Source organism: Pteronotus mesoamericanus, unplaced genomic scaffold (genome assembly GCF_021234165.1).
Source record: "Pteronotus mesoamericanus isolate MK-2021 breed Mesoamerican mustached bat unplaced genomic scaffold, CSHL_Meso_final contig_94, whole genome shotgun sequence".
Taxonomy (NCBI): Eukaryota; Metazoa; Chordata; class Mammalia; order Chiroptera; family Mormoopidae; genus Pteronotus; species Pteronotus mesoamericanus.
In genome coordinates, this window is record NW_026555285.1 from 48,401,187 (window position 1) to 48,418,942 (window position 17,756).

At 44.7% G+C, this 17,756-nt stretch overlaps 1 protein-coding gene across 2 annotated transcripts; it reads right to left on the reverse strand.

Annotated features, from left to right (window-relative positions):
* Nucleotides 1-1,799: 1,799 nt before the first annotated feature.
* On the reverse strand, nt 1,800-16,888 carry ESD (esterase D). 2 transcript variants are annotated; one of them, XM_054586660.1, is made up of 10 exons: nt 16,823-16,888; nt 13,951-13,999; nt 11,789-11,863; nt 10,481-10,569; nt 8,136-8,234; nt 6,850-6,974; nt 6,414-6,533; nt 4,553-4,651; nt 3,108-3,275; nt 1,800-2,027 (listed from the first exon to the last, which is right to left on the reverse strand). In XM_054586660.1, the coding sequence occupies exons 1-10, from the start codon at nt 16,884-16,886 to the stop codon at nt 1,947-1,949; spliced, it is 969 nt and encodes a 322-aa protein (XP_054442635.1). In that variant the 5' UTR covers nt 16,887-16,888; the 3' UTR covers nt 1,800-1,946. The 2 variants fall into 2 exon arrangements, with proteins under 2 accessions (XP_054442635.1, XP_054442636.1); XM_054586661.1 differs by lacking the exon at nt 16,823-16,888 and adding an exon at nt 13,341-13,449 and having other exon boundaries at nt 13,951-13,989.
* Between the last annotated feature and the right edge of the window lie 868 nt (nt 16,889-17,756).

Sequence of the window (17,756 nt, forward strand, 5' to 3'; positions counted from 1 at the left end):
AAAGGGGTTTTACAGCATGTGTCATAACCCAGGACATTCGTTTATTCCTTCTCCTGCCTTTATACCTGATTCCCTCTGGTGATTTGTTAGAAGTACACAGAACTCATAGTCGAAGGTCATTTTTAGATTATTTGTTTACCATAAAGTCATTGAGACGGTCCCTTATAATGGAAGCGACTTTGAAAGGGAAAATTTTTGGTGGGGGAACATCTCATGTTTACGGACGTGTGAGGATTCACCCTCCCCCGGCCAGCGTTTGCGGCACATAGAAGCCAGCTCAACTTTACTGGCCCCCTGTGGGCCCTCAGTGGTCAGTTCTGTGTGGTAGCTGAAGGCCTTTGTCTTCATTACAGTTGGCTCTATGTCAGCCATTAGGTATTGAATATGTTAGTGTTTTTGTGTTTACCCTGCAAAAAGGCACTATTTTCTATTAACGATGAACCGAGTTGATTTTGTGGCAGCTCCCAGTTATTGAAACACGAATGTAGGTGTTGGCTCTGAAGGGGTCTGCACATACAAAGCCCCTAACCGACTGGCTTTAAATACGGCAGAGTATCCGCTGAGCCTCACTTGGAAGGTCTCAAAGGCAAGACTGTGCTTCCCAGAGAGAAATTCTCGCTCCGGACGAGCGCCCCAGCCTGTGCCTACGGGGTCCGGCCTCGTCGGGACCTGCCCTTCCCACGGCCTGCCCTATGGGCACCGGACTTGCTTGGTGGCCTGAGAGCCACAGAAGCCAATTCCTCGTAGAAAATCTCCACGGTATAGGGCTGCTGCTAGCTACGCTTCGCTGACTAAACCCTCAGCCAATACGATGGCCTTAGGACCACACAGCTCTCTTTACCAAAGAATTACCCACAACGTGTACAAAATTCGTTAATTAACTCAATGATCTTATTGGAGGAAACGAGACTGTTTAGACTGGAACCATTTTGTGCGTCGTTTGCTATAGGGCTCCATCTTGACTACAGGTATTTAAGTGACACTGATTTTTAAAACCTAATTTACGTTTAAATAGTACTAAACTTCAAGAACGCAATGTCTTCTTCCACTGAATGTTTAAAATGTATACACTTTGTGCTGTTTGATAGAAAAATGCATTTTTTTAAAAGCAACCAGACCATCTGTCGTGTTTCAAGCCTGTCCTCTAAGTTCTCAAAGGAACCCAATTTGATATTGCAAAGAGCCTGGGTGCTTTTCTTGTGAGCTCAAGCTGCATTTCTGCATGTAACTAAGGGGGAAAGAATGTTTACAGCAACACATGAAACTTACCCATTTCCTTACTAGCTGTTTTCAGATAAATCGTATTATTTAATACTTGTCTTTGAGAGACATCCAAAAACCAATGTCCCTAACTCTGTGTGGCTCAAAAGTTAAGAAGTATCACTGGACTGGGTCTAGAAAATCTGGCCTCTCATCTTAGCTGCCTGGCCAAGAGCTGTGTCGTGATGAGGGAGTCACGGACACTTTCTGAGCTTATTTCCCGGTTCAAAGCTAACGCGCGACTATGAAATGCCCGCCATAGGCCCCGCAGCTGCCAGGCGCAGGATGTCTAACGGCGAACAGGGCGAAGACGGTGTGCGCCTTCAGGGATTCGAGTGTGGAAAGGGGAAGGGTTCGGCCCGGTCACCTTCACAGCCTCTCTCCAGAGCCAGCGTCTTGTGACTTGAAGGGGATTAGAGTCGCGTTCTGTGACCTGGCTCGTGACAGGGGTGACTGCCAGATGACCCCAAGAAAGCGGAAAGTAGTAAAGACTTCCCATGTGAGGAGCGGTCAAATAACTTTGCAAGTCAGGAGTAGGTTTCATGTATTTATCCAGAAGGTGATTTAACTATAGAACGAAGCATTTTTAGCATTATGCGATACAATGTTTTGAAATCTTTTTTTCCCTGCAATTCTGTTTATTACAATTTTTAAAATCCTGAAGAGAGTCTCTTATCCGCCGTTTTTCAAGCATTCAGGTATTTTGCATGATGTCTGATGTGATCAGTAATAAAGGTTGCAATGAAGTAGTAGCTGTGATCATAACCCTAGAGGACAAAACAGAGAGATGATGAGACATGTACCTACCATTTGGGAACATTAACATCAGAAGCATTAAATATCTCTCTCATCTCTCTTAATTTGCTTGTAGTCAAAACATTACAATATGAGGAAGGTTTATACTCAAAAATCAAACTTACGCTGTATTGTAACATTTTTACTTTACATTAAAAGAGCAGAAATATGACATAAAATTCCACAACATTCCGCAAAGCCTTGTTTTTAGATGCTGCCATTTATATTCAAAGAGAGGAAATAACACAATTAAATGAAAACATATGATCATATCAACAAGAGAGGTAATGTTAAAACACAGGACGAGTGTACACAAACAATATAGAGAATGAACATGAAAATACCTAAACGGTCTATTATTGTTTGGGAAATCAAACAGAGTCGTCATAAATCACGTTAAGAATTCCGCCTACCCAGTACAAGCATATTGTACCTCTATTGAAGGAAAAATGAATAATTCATTAAACTCTGACGTCCTTTAGCAACAAATCAAACTGAGTAAAAAATTAATAAACTCTTGAAAACTGCCATGAAGTGGAGAGAAAATGTGAAGTGCCAGGCAGCTGCGTGATTAGTAAATAGTCAAAAGTATTTTAGTCAAGGAAAATTTGCAGACCAAATGAAACTCATTAATAATTCTTAAATAACTAGAAATACCAAGTTGCACAACGAAGAGACTAATATCTAATTCAGACAACAGAAAGTGCGCATAAGGTAAGGTGGGCACTTGCCCTTTTGATTCTGCTACAGTAGGTGCACACGGTGTAAAGAAAGATACAGTCATGTCAATGATTAAGTGCCACTCAAGTATTAAGCTTCTTATTATTTACTCTTTTTACAGTGGGCCAGAAAACCGGAAATACTTTTCACCACCAAAAGTTTTCCTATTTCTATGGAATCTGGTCTTAGATATTAACATAATAGAAAGGCTTTTATTCTAAGTGTCTCATTATAGAGGTGGCATTGCAAATTCTAAAGGAAAATTTAAAAAGTGCTCAGAATCCTGCTTTTCGATCCTTCTTGGGAACAAGCTAAGGTTTCCTAGTACTTGCCTCTTGCAATCTGAACACGACCGGGATTTTCTTTTCTGCGCAGGCAGCTATGAAGTTGTCGGGCAGCAGCTGTCCGTCCAGGAGGAACTGGTCGTCCTTCCCCTGGTCGATCAGTACGTCCAGCTGAGGCCCCGGGTAGGCCTTCACGAGGTGGGTAGCATCATACGCCTATAAAAAGGGAAACATTCCAAGTGAACCTGTAAGTGCCCAGTAACATAGTCTTCAGAATGCATGAGGTGAGAACCAAATAGAAGCTTAAAGTCATTTAAACTCTGCCGCTGGTGAAATTGGAAATACGCTTTTCAGCTGGCTCACCATCGGACTGGCCAGGGTCTTATTTACAAGGTTTTCAGAATTCTCTTCCCCAGTGAGGGCCTCTTCCCTTCCCTTCAGGCAGCCCGAGGCTGGTGGTAAGAATCCTGCATCTCCAGCATGAATTGCCTTTTTTTCTTCAAAATCTTTAAGGTCTCTCAACTCAAATAATAATAATAATAATTATTATTATTATTATTATTATTAAACCATAAATTTTTCTGTAAAGCCCTCCACAAACTATTTCTTCACATTCCATTATCTTCTTCTATTTCCAAATGTTCTCTATTTCAAGGAAAGAGTCTCTTCTTCGGTCTCTCTTTTCAGCTCTAATTCCAGATAGAACTGCAGTCAGCCCTCCTGCGGTCTGTTGGACAGCTCCGAAGGTCTTCCTGAATTTTCAGGAGGACTTGATTATATTAATCTGAATCATAGTAACAACTCCTCAAATTTATTATCTGAGAAGCTGCTACTAGTTACCATTTTACCTACTTGTTAACAGACACAAGATGACAAGTTCATCTGTAAAATAGTCAAGCTCTTGGTGGGGTGTGCAAATGGCCCATTTCTGCGCAGGGGTAAGATGAGTCTCAGGAGAAAGAGGCATTTTTATTTTCATGTTGAAGCCTCTGCCCCTACGCTTGAAAAAGTCATCTTGCTGTTGGGAATAGTCTCATAAATGTACATTACACAGTAACTATTTTTAAAGACTTTTAAATCTGGCATTTAAAATTCAAATCTGAGAGATGATGGATTTTGAAAAAGATACACAAATTAATTTAAAAAGTCAGATCTCATGGTTCCCATTGCACATAATTGAGCTATAGTTAATTAAAGGAGAATCTAAATTCAGTAATAATATGTGGGGTTCTGGGGAACGCTCATACCAAATAATGCTGACTTAGGAGTGACGTATAAATTGACCATGAACAGAACGAAAATGTAGCCTCAGAATATCTGTCCTAATTCGGTACAATTAGAAAGTAGGTGTTTTGTGATTGTTCCGTTTACACTTTGGCTAATTATTTTTGCTTTGGATCCTTGAGTGGGCTAGAAATAATGTCTGTGGTGCACAGCTTTTGAATAAACCTGAAAACTTCAAACCAGTGCTGAGATAGCCCTCTAGTACCTACCTTCCATTTACTTTGATCTGTTCCCAGATATCCACCAAAGGCTTTTTTGCCCCAGGGACAAAGCACTGGATTGCAAATTGGAGCAAATGCTGACACAGACTTTAGAAACAAGCAAAAGAAAAAACAAACAAACAAAAAAAATTAAGAACAAGTTGTATGTCTCTAAAGCAAATATGAACAGATATTTTCAACTTGTTTAAGAACTCAGGAGTCATTTGCAACTTGCTTATAAATTCTGACTTGCCCGGAAAACGGCTGTGAACAATCTTCCTTTTACTCTATTAGAGCTTCAACCACAGGCCTCCCCGTAGCACATCTTTTGTGCGTTCTGTTAAGAGAGCTGCTAAACTACAGGTGCAAAAATAATGCAAAGCAATGGATTACACTTTCATTACACAAGGCATGGATGGAAGTTTATATTCAGTTTCTACTTTTTAAAATCGGAGACATGTTATTAAATCCGAGACATGGGATTTCTCTTAGCCAGTGCCAAGAAGGCACTGAACAATGCCCCGAAATACGGCAGAACCTTCCATACAACGTGATATTGTGTTCTGTGCAATGCTGCTGGTCACTGGATAAAATGCAGAGATGGAATCTCTCAGTGTCAGAGTGCTTATCAATGTTACGTTTATTAATGTCTACTCGCTTTTTTAAGGACAAAAATTCAATGACATTTGCTTATCCCTCTCTATCCCCAAATTTAGACCCAATGAATTTGATTGCCTTTTGTGCGCGTGCATGCACACGCACACACACACACAGACAAAAATAAAACCTCTATTTTAAAAACCCACTGTCATGCCACCAATTAATTCGACTTTATTATAAAGCTTATCAAATGGAAAACACCGGGCGCCACCGAAACTGCTGTGAGGGAGATTTTCATGTCCCAGTAGCGCCCCTCCGGTGACTAAAAGGCCTTCCTAAGCGGAGACAACGGACGAGACCAATCTTGAGGTCTCCGATGGCCCTGGGACTCCGAGACGGGGCGGACTGCGGGTGGCCGCTGCCTGCGCGACCCCCGCTGCCCTGCGCACGGCGCGGCCCCCCTCGGCCGTTACACAGACAGCAGAGAAGTAAAGCTTCAGGTGAATGAACGGGGAGGCTGAGGGGGACAGTTTCCAATCAAGCCGCCTGCCACTGTTCATCAGAGGCATGAGGAACAGAGAATTCTTAAGTTTTTATCAACTGTGAGTATCTCCTCCCTCAGAGAACCAAAATCAAAGATGTTCCTGGTAAAAATTTAAGTCCATGAGAGATAGATAGTGCCGTAACATTAATCGAGAATAACTTTAAGGGAAAAAAAAATGCCTAGAAAGCTACAGTTTGAATTGAAGCAATGAAATATTCGATGCAATTTTTTAATACTTGTAGCAGCCCTGACAGGTGTGGCTCAGTGGACTGGTCGTTCTGTAAACAAAGGTCACCAGTTCGATTCCTGGCCAGGGCCCAGGCCTGGGTTTCAGTTCGGTCCCAGTTGGGGGCATGTAAGAGGCAACCGATTGATCTTTCTCTAGGACGTGGACGTTTCTCTCCCTCTCTTTCTCCCTCCCTTCCCCTCTCTCTAAAAAATAAACCAATAAAATTCTTTCTTTTTTTTAAAGTAAAAAAACAAAACAAAACTTGTAGACCAACAAGAACCTGCTGTGGCTGAAGGCTTATGCTTCCGACTCTGTAGCATACATCACGTGGTCAAATTTAATACTCCTCCCCTCTCCCACAACCTCTTGAAATTCCCAAAACTTCTAGAAAAGATTAGTCTCCATACTACAATAAATCCTAATGTCAACCTTTGAGAGTTCTCACTGTTATATTGCCCAAGAGAGAGATTTGCCACTAGAAGCTTCGGTAACCTTACTTTGTATTTTCCAGGGTTCTTCAAAGCACAGATCAGGGCCCCGTGGCCTCCCATGGAGTGGCCAAAAACAGACATCCGCTGGGGGTCCACCGGGAAATTGGCATTGATGAGTTGGGGAAGCTACAAAAAAAATTAATAGTGTGACAACAGACATGAGAGGAAGTTTAGACTTTCTCAGTTATATAAAATAATGACGCAACCAATACTTCTGAATCACGGTCTTACAATGGCATGAACGAGTAAAAAATTGTATTTAGTGTTAATTCAAATGGCAGTACACAGAATGCCAGTACTAGCGAACTCTGGAATTTTCACTAAGATAATGAATCAATTTGTACCACATTCTAGTTTAAAATTCTCAGGACGAGAAGGACTTGTTGCCTAAACTGAGGTTTTGGCAGCCACCCGTGAATGACTACAATACAAACAGAGTCACCTCCTCCGTTACGTAGGAGTACATCCTGTAGTTCGTTTTCCAAGGCCCTTCGGTGGCGTTCACATAAAACCCAGCGCCAGTGCCGAAGTCCCAGCTCTCGTCCTCTCCTTGAATGCTGCAGCCACCTGTTAACGTTAGGGAACAATCTTGTGCTTTCTTCCACTCTTTCATAATGGCCTGTGTTTAATTATATGCTTTTAAATGAACCTGAAACTTCATCTGCATTAAAGCTGCTCGCCAAATGGTGCGGGCTCTCTTCTCTGCCTTTTGGGGCGCGCGCTCCCAGCCCACGAGGGGAGAGAGGAGCCCCGCCGGCTGGGGCGCTCACTGCCAGGTTCAGCCCCCCAGCTTTCCTGGCTGCAGAGGAGCCCTCCAGCGTGTCCGGAACCCCCACTTCCTTCCTCTGTCTTCCCTGGCAAAGGGCATACGCCCTCTTTTTCTCTTTCAGAAGTTTGCTGAGATCCCTCCTCTGAGGACCTCCCGACCTCTGACAGGCCCTGCCGGTAATTCTGTTCCTCACTGTGGCCTTTCTCAGGAGGGACGGGCCGCTTCTGCCCGACTCAGCGGCGTGAAGGGAGAGGTGTGCCGCGGGGACCGGGGGCTCCGCCACGGCTCCCGACTAGCGCGGCCCTCCCTGGGGTTTTCCTGTGCTCCTTTTCAATCCATGGGGTTTTATTTTATATCACGCATGTAGTTAAAAAGCCAGCCGTTCCAATTTTGATTAGAATTACAGGGCTAGGTAGAGTAATTGGAGGGAAATAACCTCTTCATGATATTCAGTCTACCCATCCAGGAACGTGACAGTTTTCCACTTATTGATGTTTCATTTATGGTCTTTGGCAAATGTTATCGTTTTTAAAACTAAATCTTACGTTTTAAAAATTTATTCCTAGATAGTTTTCGCTGGCATTTACATTTCATTTCCCGAGATTTCGGGGGTCACAAAACAAGTTTTAACTCTCTGACGGATGAAGCTGCCCAAAGTTTAACATTCTCTGATAGAAACATTCTAATCGGTTACACTGAAACGAATACTTTTGAAACTGTATGATTACTTGCCGACTAACAGGGACGAGACAAAGACACAAGGACCTTGGGACAAGACAGTTTACCAATGGAACGGGCAATGTATACGGTGTGCTTTAGAGTCACGGTGGCATTTGAAAGATTAGTAGAGAGAGAGCCGAAGTACAGAACGACCCTTACAGTGTCTCTGTTGTCCCACTCAGAGCCTAGTCCTAGAGCGGCGCGCCGCCGGGGAAGGGCCGGGGGGCGAGGGCACTTACGAGGGCTGGTGTCGGGGGCGACGACCACCAGGCCGTGCTCCGAGGCGGCCTGCTGGAAGCCGGACTTGGATATGAAGTTCTGTTCTGTGCAAGTTAAACCTGAAGATCAAAAACATGACCTCATGCTGTGTTAAAAATGGTTGCGAGGCTTTAATATTTTTATAATTCAGGAAATCCATCTCCCTTGGTATTATCAAAAGGCTTTTTTTTTTTTTTTTTTTTTTTAAAGAAGTAATTGTAAAGAAGACATTAAAGTTCCCCTTCTCATAGAATTTATAACCGTCCAAGGTCTGCCTCGGGCGGAACGCTCCCGTAGCCGTGCTTTCAAAGTCATGCGCTGAAGTTCCAATCCCTGTCCTCCTCAGGACGAGACGTGCCGGGAGTTCAGACCTCCGCCAGCCGCGGGACCCCAGCACGGTGCACGGCACCCACGTGGGGACCACTCCGTGCGGTGTTCGCGGGCACGCGGCTCAAAGCCGCTGCTACTCCTGCGCCAGCACGTCGCTACTCACAGTGAGAGGACACTGGAGTCATCAGAAGACAAGTCACCATAGCATTTTTACATACAAGTAGTTCATAGCAACGAAACCCAGCCTCGCCGTCTCTGTATTCCTCAGAGGCCTAAGGAGAGAGCAATGGCCACCATACACCTTCCTTACATCGAGACTGAGTTTCAGCCCCGGTTTTGCAGCTGTTTCTGCCATTTTCCTACCTCTGTGCTTTCTAGTTGCGTGACAGGTGGCGGGTGTCACTTCTCTCATTACGAGAGTCTAACACTACAAAGATGCGAGGACAGCCCAGAGCAAACTGGCCACAGACGCCTGCACGGACCAGCACCCGACCCAACAGCCCTTCTCCAGGGGCCGAGGCCACGTGCCCCACGGCCCTGGCCGTTAACGGGCAATGGCCGCTGCCGTGTGAATTAACTACAGAACACCTTCAGGTTTCTATCTGTCCCCTAAGAGCCCGCACAGAGACTCCGGAAATGACTGCCCGACAGAGATTCACTAACAATTACAAGATCGAAAGTGACAAGCACGGCCGGATGAAGTGTTCTGGGAGTTACGGGTGAGTGAACCGTGAGCACACACACCCTTTCACTAGTCATGGAAGGAGAGCAAGGTCCTTGTTGGTCCGCCATGTTCCTTTCCAGCACATCCAGAGACAGGATGACAGCGGAGGAAGCGTGTGCTTTGGATCCCGGACGGGATCTGGTCCTAGGTGTCACTCTGCCGCTTACTGGCTAAACAAAATTAGGTAAGTAACTCCAACATTCTGAGCCTCAGCTCCTTCATTTGAAAACAGGGCATAATATTGCCTGTTTTCACCTCATAAGGTGGCGTGAGGATTAAATATGGTGACATGTAGAGTTCCGAATTGTGTCTGGGATACACTGCACTTGGGAAATGTCATCGGTTTAGAGACCAGAGGGATCAACAATTTTTCTAATTGCAACACAAATTTCTCAACCATCGTAGGAGGGAGTCAAGTGTGGACTCACAGAAAGGAAGATAATTCTACCAGTAGGATTTCTCTCAAAAGGAGGGGATGATTACTAATGAATATCCTGGCTTTACCTGATAATGTTCTATGGGAATGGTACAATCTCTACAAGAAATGCTTGAGTAAGTACAAACCAGGTAAATGATTTCTAAGCCCTTGCCACTGGGTCTAGAACTTTAGGTTCTCTGCTAAATTCCCGGGTCTAACTGAGAAAGAAGTGCAGTGCTTGGGCGGTGGGTACACGAGGCAATATACAGAGGACACACGCTTGAAGCCTGCATAATTCTCTTCAGCAATGTCACCTCAATATATTTAATTAAGAACTAATACATTTTTAGGAAGACATGATTTTATATTTAGGAGAACAGCTTGCCTTTTTGCGGGGGAGTGGTGATATGTGTATAAAGCGTTACTGTATGAAATCTACACACTTCCAGTTACCATTTTTAGCCATGCTGTTTTCAGATTATATGAAATGTAACCTGTCACCTTTCGGTAAGGACGCTGGTGGCTCGGGAGGGCTTTCTTGGGAGAGACGTTGCCCGAGGAGAGCCACATCCCAGTGCTTTTAGTCTTTCTCTCCCGAGAGGGTTTAACACGTAAAGTGTAGGTAAAATAATCACAAAGCTAAACCAACCCCAAAAAGCAGTGAAATGAATGTAGGGCAGAAGGCCTGAAATGATCCAAGGGACAAGGAAAGAGCAGACTATGCCTGGCTCCTCTCACCTTTGAATGTGGCTCAGAAGGCACACTAATGAGTCAGGATAGAAAAGTAAGACAGGCCAATTAAAAAGAGAAAGAAACTGCTGCTCCTGCCTAAAACCCATATGCACAGCACTTACCAGACAGCCAATAGAGTGCGGGACAGTTTCCGGTCTCTGCCTTAGGCGGTAAGTAGATGGCAAATTTCATTTTGCAGCTCAGTTCGACGCTGTGATTTAACAGTCACACACACACACACAGAAGATCAATGCTCCTCATTAGTCGAGACAGAAAGATAAAACATAAGTGATTTAATGTCTAAAGTCAGTGACTCCACCAACGTTTAAGGAATATACAGGGTCTGTCCTGAAAAAGTCCGGCCGTCGTTAATTTAACGAGTGGTTCACACGATACTGATGTGACCTGGCAGCCAAGGAGACTGGAATGCACATGTGTGAACAATGACTTCACTGTATCAGTTAGTGGGGGAAGGTAGATACTATTGCGTGAGCATGTGCACTGTGTGGCTGTCGCATTCAAACTGACTAAGCAAATAGAGCAAGGAATCTGCATCCAATTTTGTGTTAAGCTTGAACGTTCCTCCACAGAAACTATTTCTATGATTCAGAGGCTGCCGCTATAGGCAACTGGTGATTGGCAGCTTCATCACGACAGTGCACTTGCTCATGCATCACGCGTTGGGCAGAGTCTTTTTGGCAAAACATCAAATCACTCAGGTGACTCAGCCCCTCTACAGCCCAGGTTTGGCACCCTGTGACTTGCGGTTTTTCCCAAAACTAAAATCACCTTCGAAAGGGAAGAGATTTCAGACAGACTGTCGATGAGATTCAGGAAAATATGACGGGGCGGCTGATGGTGACTGGGAGAGCTGTGTGAGGTCCCAAGGTGCCTACTTTGCAGGGGACTGAGGCGTCATTGTCCTATGTACAATGTTTCTGGGATCTTATGACTTCTTCAATAAATGTGTCTATTTTTTGGATTACATGGCTGGATACCTTCTGGACAGACCTTGGCCCTTAAAGAAGAGGGCCAATGTAGCATGGTGATATATTAATCCACCCACACCTGTGCTGTGCCCAAAACAGTCATTTTGGCCAGAATAAATTTTTAAAAAATGTAATAACCTCAGTGTAGCACTCATATCGTTTCTGTTTCCAAAAAATATGTATTAAGTTTTATAAAAAATGAATTGTAAAGATCTTAAATTACATTTTTGCTTAGGGGTACTGAAATCTATCATATCCTTCATTTGCTCTTTATCACTAATATTTTATTAAAACCATTAATATCAAGGCTAGATAATTGATAAAAAAATATATTTCCATGTAAACAGTAATTCACGCAACAATAACTTTTCATGGGCTTCAAGAATCAAACGGATGTAAGTAGAATAAGAGACACCTGACCTGTATCTTCTTAGTAGTTACCTGTCATGTTCAAAAACTTTCTGGAATCCCCCAAAGCACTTGTTGCTGGAAATCTGTTTCAATGCCATTCTTTCCCTATTAGGGAAAATCAATCTCATTAATTTCTAGAGAATTTGTTCCTAAAAAATTTGAAACAACACTGTTTTTAGATAAGCTATCCAAACATACAACTGTCTTTCACTTGGACTTTTTCTTCACAGGCTAATTTTCCATAATAAACAATATTAAGAAACTGATTAACTTTGAAACACATATTTTTCACTTGTTACCACTTTAAAAAGTCTTTAGTACTTTGGTATGTCATTACCAATTTATTAACAAGGTTTTTTTTTTTTTTTTTTTTTTGGTGTTTGGATTGCCTCAAATTCTTTTTAGAAAGAGGCAAAATATAGATAAGTTAATATTTGACAACTTATTTTTTCTTTTTTTACACTATTTTTATTCTATTTTTTTCCATTACCATTTGTCCCGCTTACACCCTGGACGACTAGCTTAGAAGATTAAAAATTGTTAACAGGTAACCTCAGAAGTGTAACAAAGGAGTTAAGGAAGTGGCATGACTGATTATGGTTGATTTTAAAAAGGGAGGAAAATGATGTAACAATAATAATGCTGATAGTTATACAGATAACATTTACTGAACACTTACAGGCACTCTTCAATATGTTAAACCAGATCAAACCACTCATCTTATGGGAAAGTGAAGCACAACTTTTAGATCACTTTTCCCTTGAAAACAAACCAACACGCAAAACATAAAGCTGTTCTAAGTAAAATAAAAGTACAGCTTGTCATTGGGAAATTCTGAAGTTTGGTTATTCTTTGCTCTCCAACAAATCCTTTAAATTTTCATAAATAATTTTCACCTTAAATGTTAACATGCCACATATTAATTTCCAACAATAAAAAGATTAGAAAACCATCTCTATCGCAGGTGCTTGCTGAGCAAGGAGGAACCAGAGGGGCCTGCCCGTTAGCTCGCAGGGGAGGGCTTCCCTCCCCGCTCACAGGCCTCACCACTTGGGTGGGCTCGTCAGCAAAAAAACGTTCTGGGTGCTGCTCAGTGGCGGTATTGGGGTTAACCCTCAGAGGCCTGTAACAATAACCTTAAAAAGCTAACTTTGGAAATACCTTTGCAAAATTCTAAGTACGATTAGTTTCAATCCCGCCTTTCGGTCATCTGTTCAATAAATCCAAATGCTTAGATTTGCACTGAAAAGCGGGGATGTGAACCCACAAGTCTGGCTCCCCTGCTCTTCGCCGCTCTGCTCCCCTACCTCCCGAGGAAGTCCTTAGGTTATTATCTTTTATAGACACTCAAAGACTAATTTTTTAGAATTAAGGTACTACAATTACAGGCAGAGAAATCACCTCTTCACAGGTTTAAGCTGTTAATCTAGAAACAATAAATTCAACAATAAACTGCTCACTAGATGTTATTAATTATTGAATATTAACTTCAGCTGCCCTTGTTCACGATCCTATCTTAAATAATGAACGCACAGGTGCATAATTTTAACATACACACACGTGACCAATGCATGAAACGGACCTGCTGAATTAGTCCACAAGGAAGCTCTTTTCTCGTACATGTGGCCGGGACCGCTTCTGCTTTCCCGCCACACGGTGCCCTGGGTCTGTATCTAGTGCACAAGCAGTACCTAAGAGCGAGCTGCTGAATGAGTGACTGACTACTTTTTTCATTTTTTACCCCTATTAGGTGAAAGCTTTAAACATGAACTTGTCCTTTGTCATTCAGTGCTTTCTTATTCATTTTAGCAAACTACAAGGAGCCTCCTTCCTCTGTTCTTTATTCACATTCAAAATCAGATACTTTCCACTTGGTCAGAGAAAACAAAGTTAAAATACAGTGTTTTAAAATTATTTTTTAATAGCTCCTTTTTTAGTGTATTTTCTCCATTACCATTTATTCCTCCTGCACCCTCCTCCACCTCCACCGACCCCCCCCACTCCCCGCCCCCCCCCCCCCCCCCCGCAATCACCACGCTGTTGTCCGTGTTGCCAGCTCTTGTTCTTTGTGGCTCCATCCTTTCACTCCCCAACCCTCCCCCACCCCTACTCCCCAACCAGTTAATAGCTAAGCTATTAGATTCTTCATTCAACTTTCAGAGTAATGCCCAAGAAATGAAACTTAAGTTCACCTGTCCAGCTGCAATTTGCTCTTTTGTCTGCGCCAAAGGGTAGATGATCCTGAAAAAAAAAAAAAAAGACCAAGTGGTTTATGAATGGGACCTACTTTGCACACAAAGGCTCTATAACCACGTATAACAGATTAATCGTTCCCAACAGGGACACTTTCTCCCCAAGGCAGGTGACAGCGGGCCCCTGGATAGGGCCGCGTGGGAAACACAGCTGAGGGAGGGGCCGCCCTCGCCTGAACACCTACTTTGCCACAAGGCCCGGCGTCTAGTCAACGACTTGTGCTGCAATAAGATGCCTATGAACAGAGTTCTTTCCCTTTCAAATAATTTTTTTTTTTAAGTTTCAAAGTATAACTGCGAAGTATGAGGTGTAGTCACCTCCTGAGAGCAAAGAAAACAGGAGTGAGGACTAGAAAAGGGGAGAAAGGCTAAAAAGCCTAGATCTGCCGGGCCCAGGGTTGTAGCCAGACTTGTAACGACAGGAGGAAAACCGAGGCAGCAGGTGAGGACTTAGGGCGGCTGAGCTGACCGGCTACAAAGGGTGAACTGGTGAGAGACTGACACAAACCAACCAACAAATAAGTAAACAAACACTTGCACAGTACATACTAGGTGTCATTTGTCTTACAGATGTTGCATGTAAGTTCTCGAACAGACTTGGTGGGAGAGATGGAGTCAGAGAGTAGGGTAGAGTAGCAAGAAACCAAAACCACATCCTTTCCAAGAAAAACCCCGAACAAACAGTGTCCCGGGGCCAGTGGGAGTGACTGCGTTTCCCCGGAGGGCCCTGGAAAAGGATGGTATTCTCCGGAGGGGAAGGGCCTCTCGGCGCGCGCGCCTGCCGTCAGGTGAGGTGGGGGAGAGTCGTCTTCGTTCACAAAGCGTGCATTTCTCCAAAAGGCCAAACCGTCCACTCCCACTTTTCCTTCCTTTCTCTTACTGAACCTGAATGTCACTCACCTCCAGAAATCTGTGCTTGTGTTTTACCCGTCTTGCCTTCTCCCCACGAGACTCCTGAGTTGTCCATACATCTCTTCTGGGGCTTTGCTCCTGGCCTCGCACACCCCCTGATGCTGACCCATCTTCCTTTCCAGTGCCCCCCCCCCGCCCCGTGGCTCTTCGCAGCAGGCCCCCCGGTCCCCCCAGCATCGCGGGATGACGGCACCGCGGGCGGCCACGTCTTTGTGCAAAGCCTCTCCTCGGTGAAAACTCAGGATCTGGGTTTTTCTCTTCCACTCCTTCTCTTCTCGCTGACTCCCATTCCCTAAGTGTCAACTACACCTTGTGGGTGGAAGAATCTAAATCTGCATCTCTAGATCCAATCGTTCTCAAGCATGTGTGCCAGGATTTACATCTCTGGCGGGACCGTTCAACTAAGATATGCGGCTGGCTGGCGGGTAAAGCTTAGGGCCTCTAAAATCAAGCTTATTTCCCACCTTCAAACCATTGTTTTCTTTCCTTTTCTTTCTTTTTTTGTATCCATGCCTGTCTTGCCCAACCTGTTTAAACTGTCTTCAAGTTACCCTTTCTTTGACTTCGCACCGTTACCATCTCAATTATAAAGGTGATGAAAACCCAGCCTCCCACTTTTTCTTTTTTGCGCATCCCACTAAAATCAACCCTTCGTGGAAGCCTGCTCAATAGATACACACGTCACGTTTTCAGGCCTAACGCGGCCGACAGGGACTTGTTAGTCACTTTATTTTTAAAAATTGTGATTAAAAAATAGCATAAAAGTCACTGTCTTCACCATTTTTAAGTGCCTAGTAGCATTAAGTAGTGTATTGTCAAAATAAAAAACATGTTTCACTTGCCCACATTAACTATCAGATGAGACACGCTTGGCCACCTCCATATATACTTCCGTCCCATTTTAACTGTGTACTAAGCACGGTCTCTTTTCCTTCATAAAAACTCACCTGGCTTGCCCATATGTGAATTTTTTATTTATCTTGGGGAAAAATATGGCATCCATGAACTCCAAACACCTTAACTTGGCTCTTAAGATTGTCTTCAGTAGTCCCACACTATTTTTCTGGCCTCACTTTCTATCTTACGTTAATCAGACTCCACTACGTAGAATTCTAGTATAGCCTGGATGCTTCCACTGGGTGGCTTTACTCAATGCCACGGTGTAAAGTTTTTAGAGCAGGTTCTGGGGCCGAACCCGCCAAATTCAAATTCTGGCTTCACGACGTACTCAAATGACTTTGGGCAATCTACCTAATCTTGCACGCCTCGATCGATTTGATAGGGACTGAATGAGTTAATTTAAGGACCGCTTGGAAAACACTACTGGCTGTGTTATGCACACAGATGTCAGCAACTGCTATTCCCTGATCCTCAAACAACCTCCGACGAAGTCTGCTAACGCCATCCCCGACGATGCCATCAAGGAATGTCCTCCAGGCCACTACAGAACTCTAACAGCACTGACAACACGACCGGGTGCCCAGTCCTGAGCTGTCCCCGGCGTGGACGCAGCCCAGGTGGCCGCCGATCCCCTGGAACCAGGCACCTGGGGGGACTAGTGACGCGCTTTGTGGCCTGTTTGCTCATGCACTGGGTGCACATTTTGGAAAAATCTGCGGAAATGCAGCGGACACTTGCTAAACCAACAGCTGCCCCGCGGAGAAGGCACGCCCGAGCTCCCCGGGTAACACGCTCTTGGAATCCCGGGGAACCAACACGAGTTTGGGACAGGCCCCGCCCCAGCGCCCCAACCCTCGGCCTCCCGCAGTCTCCGCGCTCGCGCCTGCGAGACTCGTCAGTGGCCCCGGCGTCCGCCGCGCCCAGGCCCCGCGGAGTCCGGGTGCAGCCCGAGATCCAGGTGCACCGAGGACGCCAGGTTTCTGCACTGACCCAGTCTTACCTCCACCCGCAGTGGCGACGGTAACCCGAGAGGCCTTCAGAACCGGAAGGCGGGGCCTCAACATGGCCGCCAGGGCCCCGCCCCGCCCCCTGAGGCCCGCCTATCCTCATCGCCGTCCGTCCGCGGCTCCGCCCCCACGTCCCCGCCCCCTCCCTCGCCTCGCTCCGGCGGCTGCACGGGTCTGGGCACCTGAGACTTACCTACCTCGCTGGCTAGTCGGGCCATGCTCTTCCCGGAGGCAGCAGGAAAATGCTTAGACTTGAATAAACCTCAGTTCTGGCCCACTTTTCCACGTCGCTCTGAAGTTATTTGGAAACCAGGACGTAATCTTGTCTCCTTCCCCCCACCCCCCCAAAATCTTGCCAGTTCATCCACTTGGTACCTGGAGTTAAACAAGGGCCGTTTTTAAATCAAGCAAGAGCTCTACTAATGTTCCTTTTTACCCTTTTCTCAATGAAAGTTAGCCGAACTGAGGAATAGTTGCTAGTTGATGGCTTACAGTGAATCTTCCCTTGACCTTTTGTCTGATTTAACTGACTGCGAGTGTACTTTGCCTGTTGTGAAAATTAATCTAATTGCAAAAAAGCCTTTTTTTTTTTTTTTTAAACCAATAGCCACACTGACAGGTTGTAGATAATATCTGAAAGGCAGGGCTAGTTTCACGGGCGTGCAAGCTGAGCATCAGGACAGGCTTCCTAGCTCAGGAGGACCTGCATTTCGTTCATTCTCTGCTCCGTTTAATTCATTACTGCAGCACGTTGTTTACTGTGTCGCACTGTTTACTGTGTTTGAACAAGAAGGCCCATGTTTTCGTTTGCACTGGGCCCTGCCAAGAGGACTGATGGGTGACTGACCTCAGGTGGCAAACAAAGAGATTACACAGAAGATCACCTGCCAGAGCCAGTCCTGTGACAAGGCCTTTTGGCAGTGAGGG

Excerpts from the sequence above, each read along its gene's own strand:
- ESD (XM_054586660.1), bottom strand. The coding sequence starts at position 16,886 with ATGTTGAGGCCCCGCCTTCCGGTTCTGAAGGCCTCTCGGGTTACCGTC. Across the intron at positions 14,000-16,822 it reads CGTCGCCACTGCGGGTGGAG|GATCATCTACCCTTTGGCGC; the intron begins GTAAGACTGGGT and ends TTTTTTTTTCAG. Across the intron at positions 3,276-4,552 it reads CAGATCAAAGTAAATGGAAG|GCGTATGATGCTACCCACCT; the intron begins GTAGGTACTAGA and ends CCCTTTTTATAG.